Source organism: Bacillus rossius, chromosome 1 (genome assembly GCF_032445375.1).
Source record: "Bacillus rossius redtenbacheri isolate Brsri chromosome 1, Brsri_v3, whole genome shotgun sequence".
NCBI classification, from domain to species: Eukaryota; Metazoa; Arthropoda; class Insecta; order Phasmatodea; family Bacillidae; genus Bacillus; species Bacillus rossius.
This window is the reverse complement of record NC_086330.1, coordinates 258,581,111-258,604,021: the sequence shown is the minus strand read 5'-3', so window position 1 is coordinate 258,604,021 and position 22,911 is coordinate 258,581,111. Positions and strand designations below refer to the sequence as shown.

The following is a 22,911-nucleotide window of genomic DNA, read 5'->3' as shown; positions in this document are numbered from 1 at the left end:
ACAGTGAATCACCATGACTGCTAAGTTGCTGACAAGATTATAGGTGCGGGACTTGAGGGAAATTTAACGCAGTCAAAACACAAAGCTAAAGTGGCAAAAAAAAAAAAAAAGTGTGTGACGCTGTGTTTGCAGGACTTAGTTGTGCTAGGGACAGGACAGATTAAACATAAACATTAGCTACGTCTAGCAATGGTGAACTGATTGATTTTCAGACCAAAAGGCTTCAAGAAAAAGCAATGTCAAAATTAAATAAATTAATATTTCCATTCAAAATTATAAATCCATAAACGGAAACTCTGGTAAAATTTATAGATCTGCTATAAAATTCACAGTGGCACAGCACTTAAGGTGTCTCTGATGCCTTACATACTCATCAACTGTCCCGTATCATAATCATCAGTATATAATCACTAGGGACTACGCTAACAACTAATGTACAAACATTCAACTATTGCACTATTGCAAGTTCAGTTGCTGGTATGGAGTGTAAAGGACCAAATGTTTTTACGTCCACGCGTATGTCGCCGGGCCGTACCGTTGTCACCCGGCCACATACCGGGCCGTGATGAACTTCAGTCTAACCAGTGGCAGGGAACTCACACATAAAAACACAAAGCAACGTCTGCCCATTCATCTGCCGGTAACTGTATGTGTGCAAACACCTGCATTTGGAATCATATTAGAATCATGGCTTCCAAGTGAGAGCATCGTGTTCATTTGAGACAAAACTAGAAGTTTTCGGGCATGCAGAATGTCATGAAGGCCACACTTATGTGGGTCAAACTTTAGTTTTAAGTAACTCAACTGTGAGCACAATCATACGAAATAAGAACTCTATCAAACGTGTATATAAGTCTGAAGTTTTTGTCTGTACTAGCAGGAATGTATTTAACATCAGATACCGAAACAGAATTGAACAAATAATTAACTTGGGAAAGGTTTTTAAATTAATAGTACAGTGAAAGGATTGGTGTGAACCAAGTGGTGATACGTGAATAAGCACTGTAATTTTTGAAAAAAATTAAATAAAATTTAAATATTCATACAGTAATATTATTTCACTCCCAATAAATGAAAGTTCGTGGAAGGGTACACGACGTGAGTTGGTCACGCCCGGGCGGGCAAGCCAACAAGCCGATTAGTGATAAGTACATAACCACCTATCAATCATTACATGGTGTTGTATTTGACATGCAAAGTATTCTACGGTAGGCTTATAAAGATAAATGGTGTGACATATTTATTGTTCAGTGATATTCTATGCATTTATATTATGTAAAGAATACTACTTACATTAGCCTTGGTATTTATGGAGTTCAATGCTTCAGAAGACGTGATTTTGAATAACACAAAATTTGTAGGAACACATTAGTTGTGCTAAGTGAAAGATAGTTATAGATAAAAAATTAATTGATGCTAAATAATAAATATTAATTTTTGTGTTTTGAATAAAATACTAAAATCAGTCTTTGCAATTTGAGATAAATCACAGGTGCTATCTCCCGTGTTAGACGTCCAACTTATGTGCTATGTGTTGACTGACAGCACAAAATGACTGCTTTTGTTTCTTAAACCACGAACTCACTATCATGGGCTTCGCCTGCTCGAGTGACCCGTAACAAACTTTTAGTCTTACATCCGTAAGGACTTAAATTCTGAACTCTTGAACTACAGACTTGTTATGGGAGCAATGCCTGCGGCATGAGCCTGAATGATACTTTAACTTGATCTCTCGGCCTTTTCAATCTCTATCAACTACTCGTTACCATAGCGGTCATGTCACCCAAGTGGACCCTGACCAACAGCAGACACCTGCTTAAAAACCTTCCGCCAAACTTTCCAGAATGTTTCAATCCCACCGGGCCGATTTTCACCAGCAACTCGAAACTGTGCACCCTGGTTTTGTCATGGTGCGACCTGAAAACATCAGTTGGCAGATGCACCAGGACACAGCTGTGCAACACCAGACATTAGAATGTACTGTTTCCGCACAATAGCGCCAGCACTCACCGCTGTGCTCCTGTTCCCGGATTACAACACTGAGCAACTGAGGCACCCACATAGTGTCAAAACCATGAAATACCTACAGTTAGATTTAGGCAAAACTGGAAAATTTAGGAACTTAACAATGTTATTCTATAATGCCAGTTACTATACACGTTAACCTTTATGTCTCTGTTATCTATGCGTAGTGATTAATTAAATACAGTTTTTTTTACTAACTACTATTTACACTATTAATTTAATTACAATACTTAAAATGTCTGCCCACAAATTAATCACACTTTCATTTAATACACATTTTACTCTTCCCACTGGAGCTCAACTCGACAGTGGCTCTTCCGACTGTTCTTCTCTTACTGCGCACCACACAGTCCAGGATGTTTCAGTCTCTGTGCACAATGCCCATCGCTCATCATCCGTTCTTGCTCACCAAGGGGTCACTGGCCCTCTTCACTTAACTACCTCGGAGGCTGGCATTGCTGTTTTTATAACCCTCAGCCCCCTTCTGCAATGTTCTGGCACCCCCAGAACAATGGATTACTAGTTACACCACTTCATGCAGGCGGGCTGTGGGAATGTGCTGAACCCTCCAGAGCCACAGAGAGTAGTCCGGTTCAATGAGAAAACACTGAGAAAAGGGGGCTGGGACTAGCGAGGTGCTGTTGCTAATTGGATATGGTGTGTAGCGCTAATGGACTGCACCCCACTTGCAGGTGAACTGGCTTGCCTCATGGCCTCGCATCTACTATCCTGAAAAAAATATTATACTTAATGTATCTTAATATGTATGTGTACTAAACTAATCACTGCCTAAACAATATGCTAATCTTGATAGTACATTTCAGCTAAAGTGTTCCAATACAATATTTACCATTTTTACTGGCCAGTGGTTTCAGTAATGTGAGTTATTGTTCTGCTAATCCTGTTGGTGCTGGCACAAGATACCGAACAGCTAAAACACAAGAGCTCATGGAGGTTGTGTAGCATCAGTGAAATCAGTTAACTGTTTGTGCTCTCATATTTTTAGGTTAACAAAGTATTATTTTATTAAATATAAAATATTTTCACATTTTTTAACATAATATAACATACAAATAGTACCTTAACATAAAATGTTTTTCTCAGTTGTGTAAAGTAGAGCTGGACAAGATCCTAAATTGTTTTGTGGCAAATTAGGAATTTATCTTTCCCTTAAAGTCAGCAGAAAATTACTTTTTCCCGTATCATTATGGGTAGACATTACATGTCCATGTGTCATTTTTTTTGTTTTACAAAATATTTTCAATGAAAACACTGCATATAAACCCAAGCTATCAAACACGCACTATTTTCAGCCTTTAATACTCAAAAGATATTAATGGTTGTGTAAAATCATTCTCAGCACTATTTTATTCCAAATTTTAAACATAAAACAAAGTTACTTCACCTTTATTGTGCAATGATAATTGAACAAATTGTACCCACAGTTGAAAGCACTGACTATCCTCTTATAGTAAAATTATCTGGAAAAAAATTAATTAAATTGAACTGTTAAGCTATGGACATAATTTTAATACAGTAGTTGCAACAATATTTTATAGTCATGATTAGTGTACCACCATGTACACACTGTAGTAGCTTACTTCTAACATTAATCTACGACTACAGATGCTGCAAATCAAAAAAATTAATAAAGAAATGTAAAGGTAAACAAAAGTGCCATATTCAAGTTTAAATTCTCTGTAAATGTAGTTCTTATAGCACCAAACTTGGTACTTGGTCATTGTAATTAACTAACATAAGCAAATGTTAAATGTTTAAATACGAAGTTGTTTCATCACTATTTTGCAAATAGGACTCTTATTGTTTTGCATCAAATGTAAAATTGAATGGATTTCTCTTTATTTCATGCTATTTTGCATTTCATGAAAACTAACTTCCTCTATCCCTTCATTATGGCAATATTTTGGCCTAAGTAAAAAAAAAAATTCGTCCTTTGTAAAAATGTACCAAATTTTGTAACTGGTTACCGTCAAACATTCCCGAACCTGTTATGTTTTTCACAGAATTTTTTTCCTGTCCAATATTCTTTCCCAACAAAATTCTTATCCTACTTAGCTCTTGTTTTAAAGGAAATGATTTAACTAAATCAGAAATAAATTTCTTAGTTAAATTTTTGTGTTTTAAATACAAGAAAATTCCTGCCAACCATTTTTAAATGACCTACAAAGCACACACATTTCTTTACTTGTTATCCTTCAGTTATCACTGTGATTGATGGTGATTTATTTTTTATCTCTGTGCTTGTCAGCAGGAATATAACTCACTGAAAACATATATTTTTTTATGTAATAAATCAAATTAAAACAATTGAAAAAATTTGAAGAAAATTATTTTAGAATCACTGTATTTTTTTTTATTTTTTATATTGGGCTTCTCTTGTCAACAGCGAAGGCACTAGAGATGATATCTCATGATGCTAAGGACCAGGGGTGTTGTTGTTGGGGAAGGAATATGCCATGATGCCCATGATCTGTATCGGTGATGCCCAACTTTTCTCTTTTTGAGCGACAGCTATCGTTTGTGAAACTAGTCCAAGGACCAGGCACACATGAATCAATATTACATTTCCTGCAACAATTTCTGTATTTTTAATTTATTCTTTAGAATAACCAGTGACTGCAATATATAGCATGTTGACGTCGTCCAGGCCTGCGGCCCCTTTGAGCCCGATATGCCACCGCCCAAACACCACCCTCTGTTCAAACCTCCCGCTATCGAGTGCGTGGTGTGTGTGTGTGTATTGGTCGCCCGGCAAGAGGGCGCTTAGCTGCAGTGTGCCGCACCCCTGAATGTAATTTAATAATATTGTTAACCTTTCTTTTCACCCATAAACAGTGCCACGATGAGTCAGTCAAGTGAGTGTCTTTTGTTTTTTAATGTAATTTTTTTTGTAATAAAGTAAGTGCAAACACGGCCAAGGATGCTCCCTAGCGGGCGACGACGGAACTAATATATAACTTTATTCAAACTAATTTCCCACTTAAGTAATTATTACAGACGGTCTGGTCGTGGATGTGTGCATGTTAATTTTATAAAGAGTTCGTGTTATTTTCTTCTAGCTGCCCGACCCGGCTTCGCACGGCTATACTAATGGAAAAAAATTAAGCCACATCTCCCATTTACAGTAATGGTAAATGAAAAAAAAATTCAGTGAAAATTTATTACAATGCTGTATAATGTACCGGAGAGAAAATGAATAGCACCGATGTTTTCCCGACTCGTGCACGCAACGTACAACTGATGTACCCGTACTTCGCTACGGCAGTCTACAGGCAGATCACTCTTGCGCCGCTCATTATACATGCCCCTCCTTGTGGGTACGCCACTGCCGCGCGATGCCCGTTGCCATGGAGACGCAGAAGGCATGAACAATGCAAAATCCTGTTCTCATGCAGGCAAAATATCCATTGTTGCCTGGTTTTAACCACCCATGGGATCTAATTTTCGGAAAATGTCATCCTGCGTAACATAAGGAACATTGCTGTGAAGTTTCAAGTCTGTAAAATATATATACTTGAAAAAAAGGGCAATAAAAAAACAAATTAAACACAGAGAGAGGAAAAAAAACAATAGTTTAGGTTTGCGATTTAAAGTGATAAAAAGTATTTAAATACTAATTTAACTCTTATGAGGGTACTGATTGCTTCGTTATTAATATCACACGGGTGTTTTTTACTTGTATGGGAAAATTAAGAATGATAAGGCATCTAGTGCATGGCAACAATGTTAATAGGCAATAGGAAATAAACTTCTAGCGCCTGCGGCATTGTCAACACACACTTCGCACGTGTACTGCATGTTGTATCTAACCCCCTCCAACGAATTTGATTCTAAATTGGACTTTTAGTAAGGATACCTTCCTCAATAAATGTACTATCCAACACTGAAAGAATTTTTCAAATCGGACCAGTGGTTCCTGAGATTAGCACGTTCAACAAACAAACAAACAAACTCTTCAGCTTTATAATATTAGTATAGATAATAACTCAGGGCACACAGTAGCTAAGAGGTTAACGGTAATTGTGTTCGGCGCGAAGGGCGCCATGTTTCCTGCCGCGAGCCTTGTCTCGCCCCATTCATCTTCTACAGCCGGCTGAGAGCGGACGTCTCTGCAGACACCCCGAAGACATCACCGTTGTCTCACCGATAAGTAGTTCTGTTAATCTAAATAATTCAAATCGTTTTCTTTATCCTCGGGGCCTCTCTCGGTTGGTGGGGCTGTGTAATTATTAATTTTTATACTCTCAGGAGTTTTTTCACCACCTTTGTTTTACATAAACGCTTGAGGCGGCCACGTGTGTGGTCCGCTCCCTCAACTTAAACCGATTCGTGCCTCGGGCGTTTTAACTGTGTAAAGGGAGGATTGTGTGAGGACATGTAACGTAGAAATAAATATACAACTTAATTGAGTCACGTGTCTGTGTTCAGGGGGCCACGTGGGTCGTTCACCCAGTCAGCGGCGTGTGGGACGCTCTAAGAGCCGACTGCAGTTAGGTAGAAGCGTGCCCGACGCTGAGAGCGGGCTCGGTTAGGACCAGGTGTTGAATTCAAGTTCAGGAGGGCTAATATCTCGCCTCACACAGGCCACTTAACACCCTGAGTAAGAGCCTCTAACCGGGTCCACGTGCCCACTCACGTGGTGGCGCTCACTATTTCCACCACTAGTTCAAATCGTAACACCGGTACGCCCTCAATGTGATGAAAAAACTAAAATAATTTCCTTCAAGATAGTGCTCATAAAAAATAGCTGATATACGACATTATTCCTAATAATATTTCTTTGTTAAAAATTCTTTATGCAGGCTGAATCATACCTGCGGGCCTCCAATCTGACATCACTGATGTATACTAAGGAACCGTCCTAGCATTTGCCGGGAGTGGGCTTGGAAGACCATGAGAAATGTAAATCTGAATGGCTGACCCGAAATGTGAACCTACGTCCACTGGAATGCAAATCTGTTGTGCCACTCTTCCGCCCCCTTTACTCCATTTCTGTTGCCTGCTTATCGGGACAGTAGAGAAAAATCCTGTTATGAATGTTGTTCGTAAATTCTTTTAACACATAAGTTAAGTAACATGTGAGTAGTGTAGGCTTTCTGAGATTCATACAGCAAAACTTTGCTTTAATAAGAATGGGTAGTATATTATTTTATGAAAAGTTTTAGTCTAGATTCCATTGTCATCTCTACTCATTTGTGTAACATATAATTAAATCTTGCAATAGTTGAACCTATATTAATCAAACTCCTATTTTTTTAAACCTTGAAAAGTTTAAAGAATTTTGCCAGGTACAAGAATTTTCAATTAAATTACTCCAAAGAAATTATATGTAATCCATATTTTACTTAAAAAAATCAGGGTAAAATGCTTAGAATGTTAGTGAAGCATAGAGGAGATTCCCACTAATCCGAATAAGTTTAGCATGAAAATAAACAAAACAAAGACTAGAATTGTTTCATATTTTAAAAATATTTTCTCTTCACCCAATTACATATCAACTTTGTAGTTATTTTGCACTTTTAAAAGTGTCATAGACTGTGTTACTTAATAACTTAATGCTTAGTGACATCTCTTTTACTACACATTCTTGTAATACTGCATATATTCTGATAATCAGAACGTTATCTGAACAGGCCCCCATTAGTTCGTATTAATGGTTGGGACTGTACTGTAGTGTGTCTTTTCAGTAAATAAGGCAACAACTACGAGCCTTTTTTTGCAACAAAGGAATTATTTCTTAGGTCATAAAAGTAACAAAACACATCATCTCTTTGTCTAAACTACCATGCCAATGACCTGGTACCAAGCAGGAAATATTCAGGTATTTGTCATCATAATTTCCTTATTGTTTGTTTTCTCTTATCTCCAGCTACATATAACTACATATTTTCAAATGCATACAGTTAGACTGTCGTCATAGTTTGATGTTTTGAGAAAGTGTGATGTGCTTTCTCCCCTGTACCTTATCAGTTTAGCTTTGTGTTCTTAGTGTATTATATGTCATAGTAATGTGTGTATCTAATCATGTACATGCACAATGCCTTAGAAGATTTTAACATTGTCTGAGAAAATTCTTATTGTTAAAGAAGTGAAAAGGGACTGAAAGAAATATATTGGGAATTACAAGGATTTTGGGATATATAAATTTTATTATCTTCTTACCTGAAGAACAAAGATATAATTATGAACATGGTGGATTTAAGTGGAAAAAATATGAAAATAACAAAACTGCCAGAAAATCCTGAAGTGAAACAGTGTTAGCCCAGGAAATAAAGGAAATAACCTGTCAAAAATCTGTCCAAAGCATGATAATATAATGAACAAATCTTCAAATATTTATGTTGAGTCTAGCCTAGTGCAGTATTTATACCGTCAAGTCAAGACTTAAATATTTTTTACTTGAGTTCTTAAAAAAATTGAGTCAAACTCAGGTAGTTGCAGAAGTTTTTTAAGTTGTACTTACTTATTTAAGCATGTAGGGTGAGAAATAGAACGAAGCGTGTGCACATCATGGACAGAAATTTAACATGTTTAAGTCTAAAGTGCATGTGTGTTTCTGCTATCCCCACAGGCCGAAGTCATCTAGATAGCAGACCGCACACATATACACAAACCCCAATTTAAAGAAGAGTTTATGTTTGTTTAAATTGTTGTTTGTTTTTTTATACATACCTATAGTTTTATTCAAAGCTTGATTAAATTTTGCACACTTTACCTACTAAATAAGAGAAGGTAATATTTCAAAAAATCATCCTCATTCCCCTTTCCCACCCCTTAAAGCAGAATTTTGGTAATACTTGGTGAAATTTGGCACAACTGATGTTAAAAATAAGAGAAAGAAGACAAAAATCAGTATCCACATGAAAATTACAAACACCACCTCTCCCCCTTTCTCACCACTTTAGCAGAATTACGGTACGTCTTGATAAAATTTTGGAAAAAAAAAAACTCTTTCCCTCCTCAATCCACCATTAGTTTGAATTTCTGAAGATAAAACATTATATTTTGTATTCAAAATACTCCTCCTCTAAAATAAAAGAAGTCTTATTACACTGTATAAAGCTATAGGTGTACATATAATTACTCTGTATCCATTTTGCTGTAAAATATATTTTCTATCACAAAAGGTATTAACCAAGTTGTTTTAATTTTTTAACTGTAAATTTAAAAATAATTGAGTGCATTCTATAAAAAAGAAATGTAACTTCTAACGTGTGTTCTCAGCAAACTTTTTTTTTGCATTATACTTCTTCAGGTGCATTTTCAGGAATGAAGTTTTAGCTTTCGGCTGTTCGCCCACATGTGTGAATTGAAATCATGATGCGTGGTAGCCATCTTGTCAGAAGTGTAAATCTTTGTGGATCTGATGATATTTTGAGGTGTATAGTATATGGTATTCACCATTGCATTTGTGGTTATCTCTAATGACCATAACCATTTTGGTTATTTAATTATATTCTTTCATTGCCATAGTAGAAATCATTTTATGTAGTATATACCTAAATTTTAGTGGGTAAAGACTTTAGTAATAGCACTGTGCCAGAGGATGCTCTTGTGATGCTAAACATTGGCTATATAAGTTTTTGTGCACTCATCTAATAATTGCATATTATGGTTATTTTGATGTATAGAAGCTTTCATTCAATTACCCTTCCATTAACTAATTACAGTACATTTAATACAGTAGTAAAATGTTTTCAATACGTAGTAGACCTTTAAATTCTGTTCATATTAACTAATGTATCTAATAAAAGAACAAATAATGAACATGTAGGATGACAACAAATGCTTGTTTGTGTTTACAAACAAATGTTTAGTTACCGAGATTTTGTGTGTGAGCTTGTTTTAATGAGACATCATATTATGCTTCTTAACATTGTATTTATTTCATGAAAAAATTTTCAGTGATAATACTTTTAATGTTGCTAATCCAACCTAACCAACCATTCACATAAATATAAACTATTTTACAATATTTTTAATAAAGCTTACCCAACCTAACCAACCGTTCACACGATTTGACATTATTTTGTTCTGTCTTATGACTAGTTTAAGATTAAGTGATTAAGAACTAGCAATAAGAAGTCAGAAGTGCAAATACTTAAAATGAACTTTAGTTAAATATGAGTATTTAATAATGAAATTTTTAAACTAGGGCTGTGCAGGATCCCGAAATTCAGGATATTGTAAACAGTCACCCGTTTACAGGTTGATTTCATTATCTCATGTTTATTGTAAATTAATTATTATATTTAAATATTTATTGTATTATAAGTTGTACCAGCAATCACACTAATAGGTATAGCCAAGGCCAGCCAGTATGTTTAGTCTTTGGAAATTGCAGCAGTTTAATAATTTATTGTCTTCATTTAATTATTCTTTGGACGCCTATTCCTTTTTCTGCAAGCTTTACATGAGTTAAACACAGGTTTAATTACCGTAAATTGGATTTTACTACAACTGCTGAGTATTTCTTTCTGCTAGTTGCGAGCTCGCTGGTTGCTACAACAATCCTGGGAAGTTGAGGTGGAAAAGGAAGGAATAGAGAGGATTCTAAGACGCCATGTTCGAGAGAAGACGTTTCCCTTGCGATGTGTCGCCAAAAACCTGGTGCCCGCAAAGGAAACAAGAAGGTTGTGTCCACTACGATAGTTAGATACTGCATTGTTAACAGAGTATTCTGATAGGAGAATTCTGAGTTCATCTACCTCAGAATACAGGGTATACGCCTTAACACGACATACGAGGCGTTTCGCGAGTGCTTCCAGCATCGCGACTTCTACATCTGATTCCTGCCATCTCGTGGTGAGAACTTTCCTTGTACCACGTCTTTCAGGACCATTTTGGTGTCGCCGATCCAGTCACTGAGTCGTAGCCTACGGCAGTCGTAGTGGATTAGAACTCTATTGCAGTATCCTTTTCTACAAGTTCCTGCGACCAATCACCGATCTACCCGGAAGTCCAGTGAGGCCGAAGAACATGATCTACCACAATTACAGCTAGTACCGGTAGTTTCAAACCTTGAGAATTCAGTATCAAAACTGGACCCGAATTCTTTCATTTCTGGCTATCTGTATTTGGTAGGTTATTTAAAAGCTGGTACAACATTAGGAGAATCTGAACCTAATCTTTCTAGTCAAACTTATTTAGATCATGAGTTTTCAGTTCAAGTGTTGCACATATCTATGTGTTTGAACGTTAATAACAATAATATACATTAATAATTTGAGATTGCGTTAATATTATTAAATGTTATTAGTTTTGGTACTAACCATACACGGGTACAGCCAACCACCATACTTTGACAGCCAGTTAACATACATTACCATTAACATACACTACTCCGTAATATCATCTGTAATTACTCAAATATAAGAAACTGTGATGTGTTAGCTGTGTCAAACGCAGTTGTAATAGTCATAGACATGCACACGTTCGCGTCACAATATGTTTCAGGATCACTATAGGGGTTTTTCTTCCAATAGTAAAAAAAATTCCCGAAGTATTTGGGACACTCAAGTTTATTTATGTGGAGGTTTTTTATTTTCACTACATTCAGCGACTTAAATGTACAGAAAACTAATCTAGAGAACGATGGTTTGCATGGTGGTTCAGATACATAAAAAAACACCCACATTATTAATTGTAGACCAGGAAACAAAGGATTCAACCTGTGAAACATTTGTCTAAAACTGGATTTTCGCGCAGTGGTAGAATCGACTATGCCTAATACCATACTGAAAGTTTACTGCTCTAGACCTTATCGTTATGTGTATCACCGAAAAAATGTAATTAAGACCTAGAAGGCACTGACTGCAGCATCCGTTTTCGCAGATTTTTACATAGTCTCCATAAACTTACCAAGATAATCTAGAAAAGCTATCATACACATTTATATTGAAAAAGTTCTGAATGTTAATATTAAAGTTTATATAAATCAATTAAATGGTGAAATATTTTTTTTTATCTCATTGGAGGACAGAAAAACCAAATTTACAAATTATATATTTACCATAATAATCACTTTAACAAGATTGTTGCATATTTCTTAAGCTTATAAGTGACATTTTTCAACAGGCTAGCGTAATTTATTCCATCGTTAGTGCATTCCAAACATAGCCTTGTTGTGTACGTACTGCGACAGTGCTACAGTCATATGGGCTGGTGTGACTTTCGCTCCCAGGAAATCAAGGTTCTTTAATCTCTAAAAAATTTAACACCAATGGAAATTTAGTATAGTGGTAATATCTAAATTTTCCACTAACATGTGAAAAGTTTACCTCTGCAAACTTTCAGCGTCACACCGAAAATGTGCAGTTAAGTCCTAAATAATAGCTTCTTCTTGAGCGCTCCACAATATTGCATTACGTAAACATTTTTATAGTAAACCTCAGTAAACCAAGGGCCCTAAATAACACAAAAATCTTCTACATGATAAAATTGGAAAAAATGTCAATATTTTTAACTAAATACGCATTATATTCAATTATATTAGGAAAATTGATTTTATTCAAATTTACAAGAAATGAAAAAATATATTGCATAAATATGAAGAGTCAGACTTAAAAATTACTTAAATAAGCATTGTTGCATATTACTCAAGCTTTAAACTGGTATATTTGTTTAGAATACGGTACAATTGATTTGACCGCTGAAGTGTTCGGAGCTGTGTAGTGTGTACTTTACTGCGGCGGTGCTAAAGTCACTAGGCTAGGACAGAATTCTTTCTTAGGAAACAAAGTTTTTTTATATATGTTAAATTTTTCCAAAGCCGAACTTTTGTACAGTGACAATATAAATGTTTTTTAGTAACATATCAAAAGCTTAACTACTGCAAACCTTGTGTTTAAAACATACAGTTGTCCTAAATGATAATTTCTTGCAATTATCCAAAAAAATGCATTTTATAAATGCAGACCTGCCAACTCTCACGATTTTGGTGTGAGGCTCACGATTTTAAGGTCCATCTCACACCCTCACGCCAAAATAGTTTCTCCTCACGATTTTTCAGGGCCCCAAGATTTTGTTTGTAAAAGTTACAAAACTAGTTTTACGAAAACTTACATTAACGAGTTTCCATCAATACTCGAGTTACGTAAAGGAAGCAATTTTGCGTTTTGTAGCGTGTGCCGTGCTGATTTTTCTATCTCGCATAGTGGAAGAGGAGACATTGTGAAACATGTCGCTACAAAAAAACACAACTAACACGTGAAGTGTATTGCTACCAATAAAAAAATTAATTTTGCTGTGAGCAGTGATAATAGTGTTACACGAGCAGAATTTTATTTTACATCTTTTTTAGTTGCGGCCCTGCATTATCACTACACGCCAGCGCTAAATTATGTTCGACTAAATTAAATCTGCAACCTATAATTTGTTGAAATAAATTTTGAAGCAGAGACCATGTAACATATGTACAGGTATGTCACTTAAATTTAAAGATTCTCATTTGTTGTTTTTATATCTAACCTGTATTTATGGGCCTGAAAATTTTTATCGAGGACATCATGATTTTTTTAATTTGAATGTTGGCAGGTCTGTAAATGCAATTTCTATAGTAGACTCTCAGTATGGATACCAAAATAATCTTGAAACCTTATTCTGCAAGGTAATAATGAAAAAAAAGTATTAAAGTTTTAACATCTTATCATCTATAGCCAATGCAAACAAATTAAGTTGGTAAACATGATATTTTTCAAATTTACAGAAATCAAAATTTAAATTATATAAACACTAATGGCCCGATGTGAAAATCACTTAAAACTTTTTTTTCTTATTTCATAAGTTTTAAAATGCTATATTTAAGAGTTTACAATAATCTATTGGTTTACTACAACAGTTGGCGCATCGCAGTGTGTACTGTACTGGAGGCCATGATACAGTTGTTTGGGTTGGGGTGTTCATGATTAATTAGGTCGGAGACATCATTAGTAAATTGCTTCATTTAAGTATTGTAAGTAAATGGAAAAACATGTTTGATTTATCACACTACACTACATAGAAAATATTTCCTTATGGTTGGATATGATTTACATTAATGAGAACAATTGGTGGGTTTTTTTTTCTATTTGACCATGTAGCCTGGGTAAATTACAAATTGACTGCCTATGTTTAAAAGTGATAGTATGAGTCCGTAAATTTCAGATTAAATATTTTTGTTGATTATTATGTGTGTTAATTTAAATATTTCTTTAAATTATGGTTTTCAAACATAAATATAGCGATTTTTTCTTGATAGTTTACGTACTGAAAACATATTCTCATATTATATCATGCTTTATCCAAAATGGGTTTTGAGTGTTTTGAGACCTCAATATTTGCATATACATTTTCGGGATAGTTAATTATATGAAATAGAGTGGTATGTATATGATTTTATGATCGTTATGTAAAATATGTATTGAATTTTAAGAAAATACTGTAGTCTCGTCTCGTTGAATGCAATGAACTGAGTTGAGCTTAAAATTTTTGCTTGACCTTGTGCGAGTGTTTGAGTCTTACCCCATCTCTACTTAATAACATACCAAAAGTTAACCTTAATAGACCTGGTGCATTACACTGAAAATGTGCAGTTAAGTTTTTTTATGACAGCTTTTCATTAACACAATATGAACTGTATGCTCGATGTAAACCTACCAAAATGATTTAACACATTTAAATTCAAAAATATCCCAAATATTTATATAAAAATGAAGTCTAAATCAATGAAATTATGAAATAAGTTTTTTATTTCACTCATTAAAATTAAAAAATCACTTACATAGAGATGAAGGGCTGAATGTGAAAACATCTTTAATAAATGTTTGCTTATTCTTTTAAGAGTAAGGTGGTATTTTTGTAAAAAGTGTACTATAATTAGTTGGGTTGCAGGAGTGTTGCAGAGTGTACTGTACTGCGGTGGTGCTATGTCGCTTAGGCCGCGGCTTGCCAGCGTGTCATTGTAGCCAAATTCTCTCTTTTTGTTGTGTATACTTTGTTTAGGAGTTGCTGTCAACATGTTTTATTTTGCTAATTGATTACATCCCATTATTTTAACGCAAGTAAGATCATTATAATCTCATTCCTTTAAAATTATCAATATATGTAAAAAAAAAAAAAAAAAGATAAATGTCATACTTTCAGCACTAAAAAACCAAATATTTTTTCGTAACCATATCCGTAGAGAAAACCTATTTGTTTGTCCAATTTTGTGCCTTATCTGCAATTGAGGTCATGTGTTTGATCCCTAGAGTAGTTATCTTACATCCAACTTAATAGAGATATTTTTTATTTCAAATACTCTATGGATCAAACGTATGACCCTTATTGCTTATAAGGTACAAAATTGCATGAAAAAAATTTGTTTTCCCTGTCGATTTGGTCAAAAAACAATATTAATTTTTAATGCTAGAAATTTAAAAAAAAAATTGATACTACAGAATAACTCTGATGACAAGTCTCTTGGGTGCAAGAAATCATCATATGTTTGTAAACCCACTCTAGTACAAGGTAAATACTTAAAACAGTAGCCACACTCCAGGGGCATTGTGATTATTTTATCTGCCAACAGGTGCTGGTGACCGCTTATCAACTAACTTGTGGTCAGTGGTTTAGAATTTAATTTAAATTCTTATTTATGTTATTGCTTTTTATAAAAATTATTTATGTTGTTTGTTTTGAATTTCATGGGAAAATTTGCTACTTCGCATAAAAATAATTTAATATAGTCATTAGTCTATTATATATCATATAGTCATAATTTAGTCATTGCAAAAAGAGGCACGGTGGTCGAGTGGTTAGAACACTCCTCTCTCACCAAGGGGACCGGGGTTTCAATCTCGGCGAGGTTGAACCTGTATTTTCGCAAGTGGGAAACTTGGCGGATGTTGCCGTGGCCTGTGTGTTATCTCTGGGTGCTCCCGTTTCCCCCACCAATTCATTCCATCACTGCTCCATACCTTATCTCATTAAACCTCGTGCATTCTCCAGACTGGCCGGAACGACAGCTTTGTCCCTCAGGCAGGGCAGGCGGCTCCTTTATTCTTGTAGACCCTGTCCCAGGTGGAAAACTACATGTGGATCTTTATTTTATAGTCATTGCTAATTTTGTTATATAAACTAACTCTCTTTCAGTCTAAAATTACTTCAATTCTTTTTTTAAAAAAAATGCAGGATTTCAATAGAATCAATAAAATCAGCTCGTTTCAGAACGTTTTACTATTTTCATGCATTTCTTAATCTTTCTTTGGCCATTTTTTTGAATCTGTTGTACACCTTTCACTTTTTTTCTTTTTTGTATGTTTTTATTTGTTATAATTGTATTGGTATTGGTTTTATGCTTGGGTATGTTACAATGTATCCTGATTAGGTATCAGATCTGAATCTGTAGTATTGGTGTGAGGTGATAAAAAGTTTCACATAAAAATCTTACTTGAAATGTTATTAATTGCATAGTTTGAAAAATTTGTTATAAGCTTCAAAGAGTTTAATTCTAAATTTAGTATTAAAATTTATTATGGCTGACAGATTTGTTAAAGCCAGTTTTCCACTTAATTAACAGTATTAAGTTTGATTAAGAGTATTTTGCATCAAATAAAAATATATTACTGTCATACTCGTAAAAAAAAATTTTAAGCTGGGCTATTTTTACCATATTCAATAGTAAAGGAGAAGATTGATAGAAAAGCAAGCATATGGAAGGGTAGAAGAAGAAGAAGGGTTATCAGTATGTGCAATGGTATTGGAATATATGCTTGCATTCTTGTCAATCTAAATACAGTACATACAAGTAGTCTGAATATTGTTGCATCATTCTCGAAGATGACGTGCGAGTTGGCGGGCTGTGGTGACGGTTACAATCATAAGACTAGTGTAGTAGGGAATTGCAGTTTAATAGCATAAGTGGGTAGTACCTGTTAACATGATATCTGGGAGATGGATCGTACTGGTTGAATCCTGACAGGTGCTGCCCTATCTACAGACAAAAATAAACTAACATCATAAGGGATGTCAATTTGACAGTCTTTGCTTTTCGGTAGTACCTGTTAACATGATATCTGGGAGATGGATCGTACTGGTTGAATCCTGACAGGTGCTGCCCTATCTACAGACAAAAATAAACTAACATCATAAGGGATGTCAATTTGACAGTCTTTGCTTTTCCGTTACTGTGCAAAGTGCGTCAACTCATTTTCTGATGTAGGAAACACAACAATTCTGCAGCAATAAGTGAGCAGATTGTTTTATGTAATATCACTAAACTATATAGTATGTGCTACGGTACAAAAAATTTTTATTTCAAATTTTGTTGACTTCTTTGTGAAAACATGCATTTCAGGTAATGGCAGACAGTTGGTTTAGAGTAATTACAGTCACTTTAAAAGTGACCAGCATCACCCTACTATTTACAAACCAATATTAATTAGATAAACAAGTTGTTCATTGTTTCAGATGCCGTTTAAATATATTTTGAAAACCGAGAAGAGGAAAAAGTTGCCCAAGTCAATAGAAAACTCTTCAAGCTTCAGGCGTAAAGCTGCAGAAGCATATTACATTCTTTTTACTATACCGTAGCCCAAAATTTTAGAAGTTTATTTTATGCGCTTAAGTTATAATGAAATCATGGCCTTCTTGAGGACATAAAAATAGGTACTTGCGTAAAAAAAACACATTTAATTACTTTGTAAAGTATTTTATGGTTTGACTCCAGTGCAGTTACAGCATGTTGATTTTCGAATTGGCAGAGTTTAAATGAATAGACCACCGTTTCAGTAAATAAACCAGGATGGTGGTAGCGGACTGGTTTGCAGAGATTTCTAAATCATCATAATATTACTGTTTGGAATCCAGAGGCCATCACTAGTGTAAGTAGAATTGTGGGGTTCAGAAGAACTTGGCAGATGTTATTGTGGCAAAAGATTTTTAATGACACAAACATTTTGAATTTACAAGAGACAGAGATAAAAAACTGCAGGATCGAGATTTTAATTATTTCAGAATATTACCATCTGTTTTGATTAGCAAAAAGGGAAAATTATAACGATTGTCAGTGCAACGAGTTCTGGAGGTCAAAATGTTCTGCCCATGTTCATCTATGTTCATCTTTCCTCGACGGAAGAATGGACTACCAGGTTCTATTTACCGGTCCAGTATTGGTGAATGACAGGAACTATTCCTAGCACGACCATCCTTTTTTGATAACGTCACTAATGTGAGAGTATAGACTAAAACGATGATCTTGATACTTGACAACCACACATCAAACTGCACTCTAAATGCATACTAATTTAGTTAGTAAAGAAAAATATATTTTCTTGCTATCACTTCCCTAAGATTGCTTTATGTCACCTCCAGCCACTTGACGAAACATTTTTTGTCACCCTTCAAAGCAGTATATATATTATAATAAGCAAAAATATGGATAAAATAAATTAATTTTAAGAAATGGGTGTTTGTTAAGAGGCATTGCAATGGTTTGAAACATAAAAACTTTACTATAAAAATTTTTCATATTTGACTAAAATGATGTTATAAATTATAAAAAGGTGCTTTATGCACTCTTTATCAAGTCTGTGTCATTTTCAAATTGGTGGGGTATTTGTATACAATATTGTTTTGGGTTAATCAGCAACTGACTGCCATTACATACTGATCAAACTTTTTTTTTTGGTTCCTTTCCAGGAAATGGTTTTCAGGCTTTTCACACTATGGGATTTAAAAGTTTATATTTTGAGGTGGCCATTAAAAAATATACAGCCTAACTTCCACCATTTTTATTTGTGCCGAAGCGATTTTCGCTTAGGTGATCACCATTACGCTATCCTCTAAATCCTACGTATTTATGGTAGCAATGTGTAACGTGTTCCGGTGGTGAAGCAGAAGATGAGCGACCAAGAAGGAAGACAGGTTGTGCAATGTGTGTGTGTGTTGCGGTGCGCGTGTTGAGGGGGTGTGGTTTGCTGGTTTCCCCCTCCAGTGTGGACGAGTTGATGCAGCTAAGCCAGCAGCAGCGGCAGCAACACCACGTGGCGGTGAGCCAGCCGCCGCCGCAGCAGCCTCACCAGCAGCAGCCGCCGCAGCAGTCGGCACCACGCGCCACAGAGCACGACAAGCAGCTCATGCCTCCGCCCCCCCCACCTCAGTCCCCCGCAGGTTGGTAACCGGCCCCTGCCACCGGCGCCGCAGAGACACTCCGTCGCCGCACTAAACGTTTACTCTTTGTTTTCCCCAAAGATCACCTTCTCGGGACCCGGACCATGGCCGCTATTCCGGGCGCTGTACAAGGTAAAAATGTTGATATTTCATTGCTGGCCAGTTTCCTGTGGTTTTTCCAGAAATATTTTTGTTTTGCAGAAAAATTTAACTGTGTATTTGGAAAAGCTGTACGTGTAGTTTTTGCCATGTTTCCTACGACCAGTGCCAAGATGCTAAAGGTTATTTCCAGGCAGCCTGGGGAAGGAGCTAGTCGTAGCTTCGTGTAGGGTGGCGCTGTGATCCTTTGGGCCGACAGTTTAGCGAGTTATGGTCGTAGCTGTTCTGTGGGAGGTGAGTTTTTGAGCGCTCTGGAACCACTCGTGCAGTCGGCTGCAGTTGGCCCCATCCTGGTGCCTTCAAGTTCCAGCGATAGTGTGTTTCGTGTTTCAGGTAAACGTACTCGATTATGTGATGGTGTGCCATGCAAATTCCCTACATTCATAGTGTTGTGCGTGCTGAGGTCATCACATTATGAATGTTGTCTGTGTGTGGTAGCATTGGCTATAATCGAGGGCTGTGTGCAACGTCTGTGTGTGGCATGGTCAATTGTAGAAGTCGAGTTGTTTCAGAACGGGCCCGTAGCTCTTTCAGGGTAAGTCCTATAAAATTGTTTTATGTACTTTGATTTGCTTCTAGTGTTCTGTTACAAAGAATTCAGAATCAAGATTAGAAGGCTACATGGAGCAGTGTTATTTTAGGGTTTTTATTCAGACTCATCATGTGTCTAACTTAATGCATGAAAACTTATTTTTGACTATTTGTTTTTCCAATGTATAATTATTTAGGTTTATTCAGACACTCACATTTAAACTTAATAAATAAACGAGAATGATGCATGAAAGAAACTAAAATTAAAATACATCTTTACAAATTGTACACAAAATTTGCAGTCATAGAAATACTATGAATTTTCTTCTTTCAGTTCATACAAAGTAGTAATTTGTTTCCCCTTCTCTTGCATCATTCTAGTTAAAATAAAAAAATAAAAAAGTTACACTCTTTAGTGATTGATGCATCTGGCTATGCACATTGTGGTGAAATGCCAGTGACTCGTTTTAAGTAATGAGATGTTGATTTTTTTTTTCCAGTTGGACATCACATGATCCTGATGGATTCATAAATATCAAGTTTCTTAATGTAGTTTTTCCACAGGAACAGTTGCTGTTGGAATGTCAGGTGTTCTCAAGCAAACATGTGGTTAGTGTGAGGTTGCTATGTTAACTTTTGTTGCGTGATTGAAACAGGTGACAAGCGACCAGCAGAAGCGGAGACGAACCCCAAGAGGAGTAAGAGTAATTCAGGTGAGTTTTAGTTGCAAGCACAGTAGGAACTAAAATATAAGTTCCCCTCATTTCTATTTTCTACTTATTGACACTAACATTTCAGTATGCTAACTTTGTGTTCCTGGGACAGTGATGATCTCAATTTGTTAGCCCCTTAAGGAAAATTTTTTTTTTTTGTCAAATTGCATAAAATTCTGTTGCATGTCCATGTTAGTCCTATAACCAGGAACAGACATATCTTTTGGATCATCTATTTTTATTTAGTGTGCAAAAACTCTTTTTCTTTGCTTTGGACTAAAACTTATTTATTAAGCTTTTGTTTATTGAGTAAAGATTTACATTAAGCCTATACTCATGGCAGTAACAGTTGTAATTTTACTGTGTTATGAAAAATATTTTTACCTATAAGATGTTATACATGACTCTCTTTTGCACTTGTGTAACATAAATGTCCCCTTAAAATAACTTTGGGAGACTGGTGGATCTTTTAGTTTCAAAAGGCTGAACAAAAAAAGGTGTGATTTTGTCAGAATATATTGCCTCTATATTTATTTAACCATTTCAACATCAATAAAAAAAACATTGATTTCATAAACAGGTTAAAAAGGTAACTTAATTTATGTATACGTATTGACAAAGTATACTAAAATTATAACATTCAATGAGTTGGTTGATAGATATATTAAACTTATTAAATTATATTAAGAAAAATATAAAAATTACATTTAACATATGGGGCGGCCCAATTTATAATATTACCATTAAGTTTACATTTGGCATAATTAGAGCGGAATCAAAAACAATCAGTTAACATAAGCAATGCCCAGTTTTTAGATTTATCGAAGTTCCGCAGTAAATAATTTTTGGTTGTTCCAGTCTCTTAAACGTAGTTATCTTTTGGGCACGCTAAAGACATCACAAAAATCTGGAGGACTGGATATTTGACGTTAGCTGGCCGAAGGTGACATGTTACGTGGTACCGGTGTACCTTAGTCGTGCAGCTTCCCGGAGGAAGGAGTCGAGGGTGGTGTGGTCTTGGACCCTGTCTGCGAACGAGCCCGAATCGAACATGATCAGGACTGGTTCACAGACAGTTAGTAAAACAGGCAGAAAACGCCCACTAAAAACGGTGATGGTCGGGGAATAAAGTTTGACAAAAACTCACCAGACAGGGAGGTGGCTTCTAGCGTCAGCAGGGTAGCCCGCCAGGGTGTGAACCTCGTGAAAACGTGCGGTAGTCGCGGACGTTTCCAGAATTTAATTCATTATTAAATTTAGCAAAGTTTAACTACCTCTACCAGGCACGCAGACTGACTAATTAATAATTAAAAATGAGTTGTAGGAAGAACATCCCTTGCCTAGTTGACTACATATTTGCACGATGCCTGGACTGAAGTCTTGTTTTGCGGCTCGCCGACGATGTGATGTTGTCAGTCTGCTCTCGTGGCACGAAGTATTTTCGGGGCGGCAGCGACTCAAAATTAAAAAGGCGAAGTCAATCAAAAGAAAGGGGGGAGACTTCGGCTTCAGGACCGAAAGGTTCCGAAGATTTCCAAGAGGGGTGGTCGAGAAATACTGATTTCGATATCTCGAAGTTGGTGGTACTGGCCGATTTCAGCGCGATCTACTGAGGGGTGTCTGAAACCAGAAAAGATCAACTCGCACGAGGCGACTGCTAAAGCATTGAGCTTACGGAGGGGATTAGTGCAGCGCTCTGGTGGCTTGGAAATGAACTACGAGAGACTGTTTGTTGCGTGAGGCGCCAGGGGGCAGGCACAAAGATTAAAATTCTTGATCTTAATTTGTATAGCAAATGTGTGCCGTACCACCAACTGGGAAATGAGACTCCTAAACTTCTTTGTGGCTTCAATATGGTTGCGAGGGCACTTGCATGTGGGAGTTGCAATGAGCATACCTAAACACCCATTCAACTTATAACTTCTCATATCTGGCACAAATAGCAGACACATTCAATCAGTTTGGTACGTTGCATGAGTGAATACTCACCAAAATGTTTTCAATAGTATTTACGAAGCATCCATTAAGCATATAGTATTTTATATAGCAGCAAGGACAAATTCTTGTATCCAATGGGCAGATTATGAAGAAAACTATCATAAAACCTTTTTTTTATATTGGCAGCATAGTAGAATACCAACTAAATTATTGTACTTAGCAAGATAAGGTGTGCCATTCATCTTTTTCATTCAGGGAAAATAAACTATGAGCTATGTCCTTGCAAAGCCAAATATTGATTTACCTACTTCACATCCAGGTAAAAAAAAAACTCAACAGACAGTCCCAATAAACACGCACTCATTGTGTAGTATATTTACGATTGTGTGCACCA

At 35.9% G+C, this 22,911-nt stretch overlaps 1 protein-coding gene across 8 annotated transcripts in view; it reads left to right on the top strand.

The window, feature by feature from the left end:
- The window catches only part of LOC134527514 (trithorax group protein osa-like), a 251,358-nt gene that overhangs the window by 219,225 nt on the left and 9,222 nt on the right, over positions 1–22,911 (top strand). For 4 of the 8 annotated variants that reach the window (XM_063360249.1, XM_063360244.1, XM_063360245.1 and 1 more), the window contains 3 exons: positions 19,001–19,176; positions 19,258–19,308; positions 20,523–20,579. In XM_063360249.1, the coding sequence (XP_063216319.1) occupies positions 19,001–19,176; positions 19,258–19,308; positions 20,523–20,579 (284 nt within the window). The remainder of the gene's footprint in view (positions 1–19,000; positions 19,177–19,257; positions 19,309–20,522; positions 20,580–22,911) is intronic. The other 4 variants (XM_063360248.1, XM_063360247.1, XR_010074209.1 and 1 more) reach the window with 2 other exon arrangements.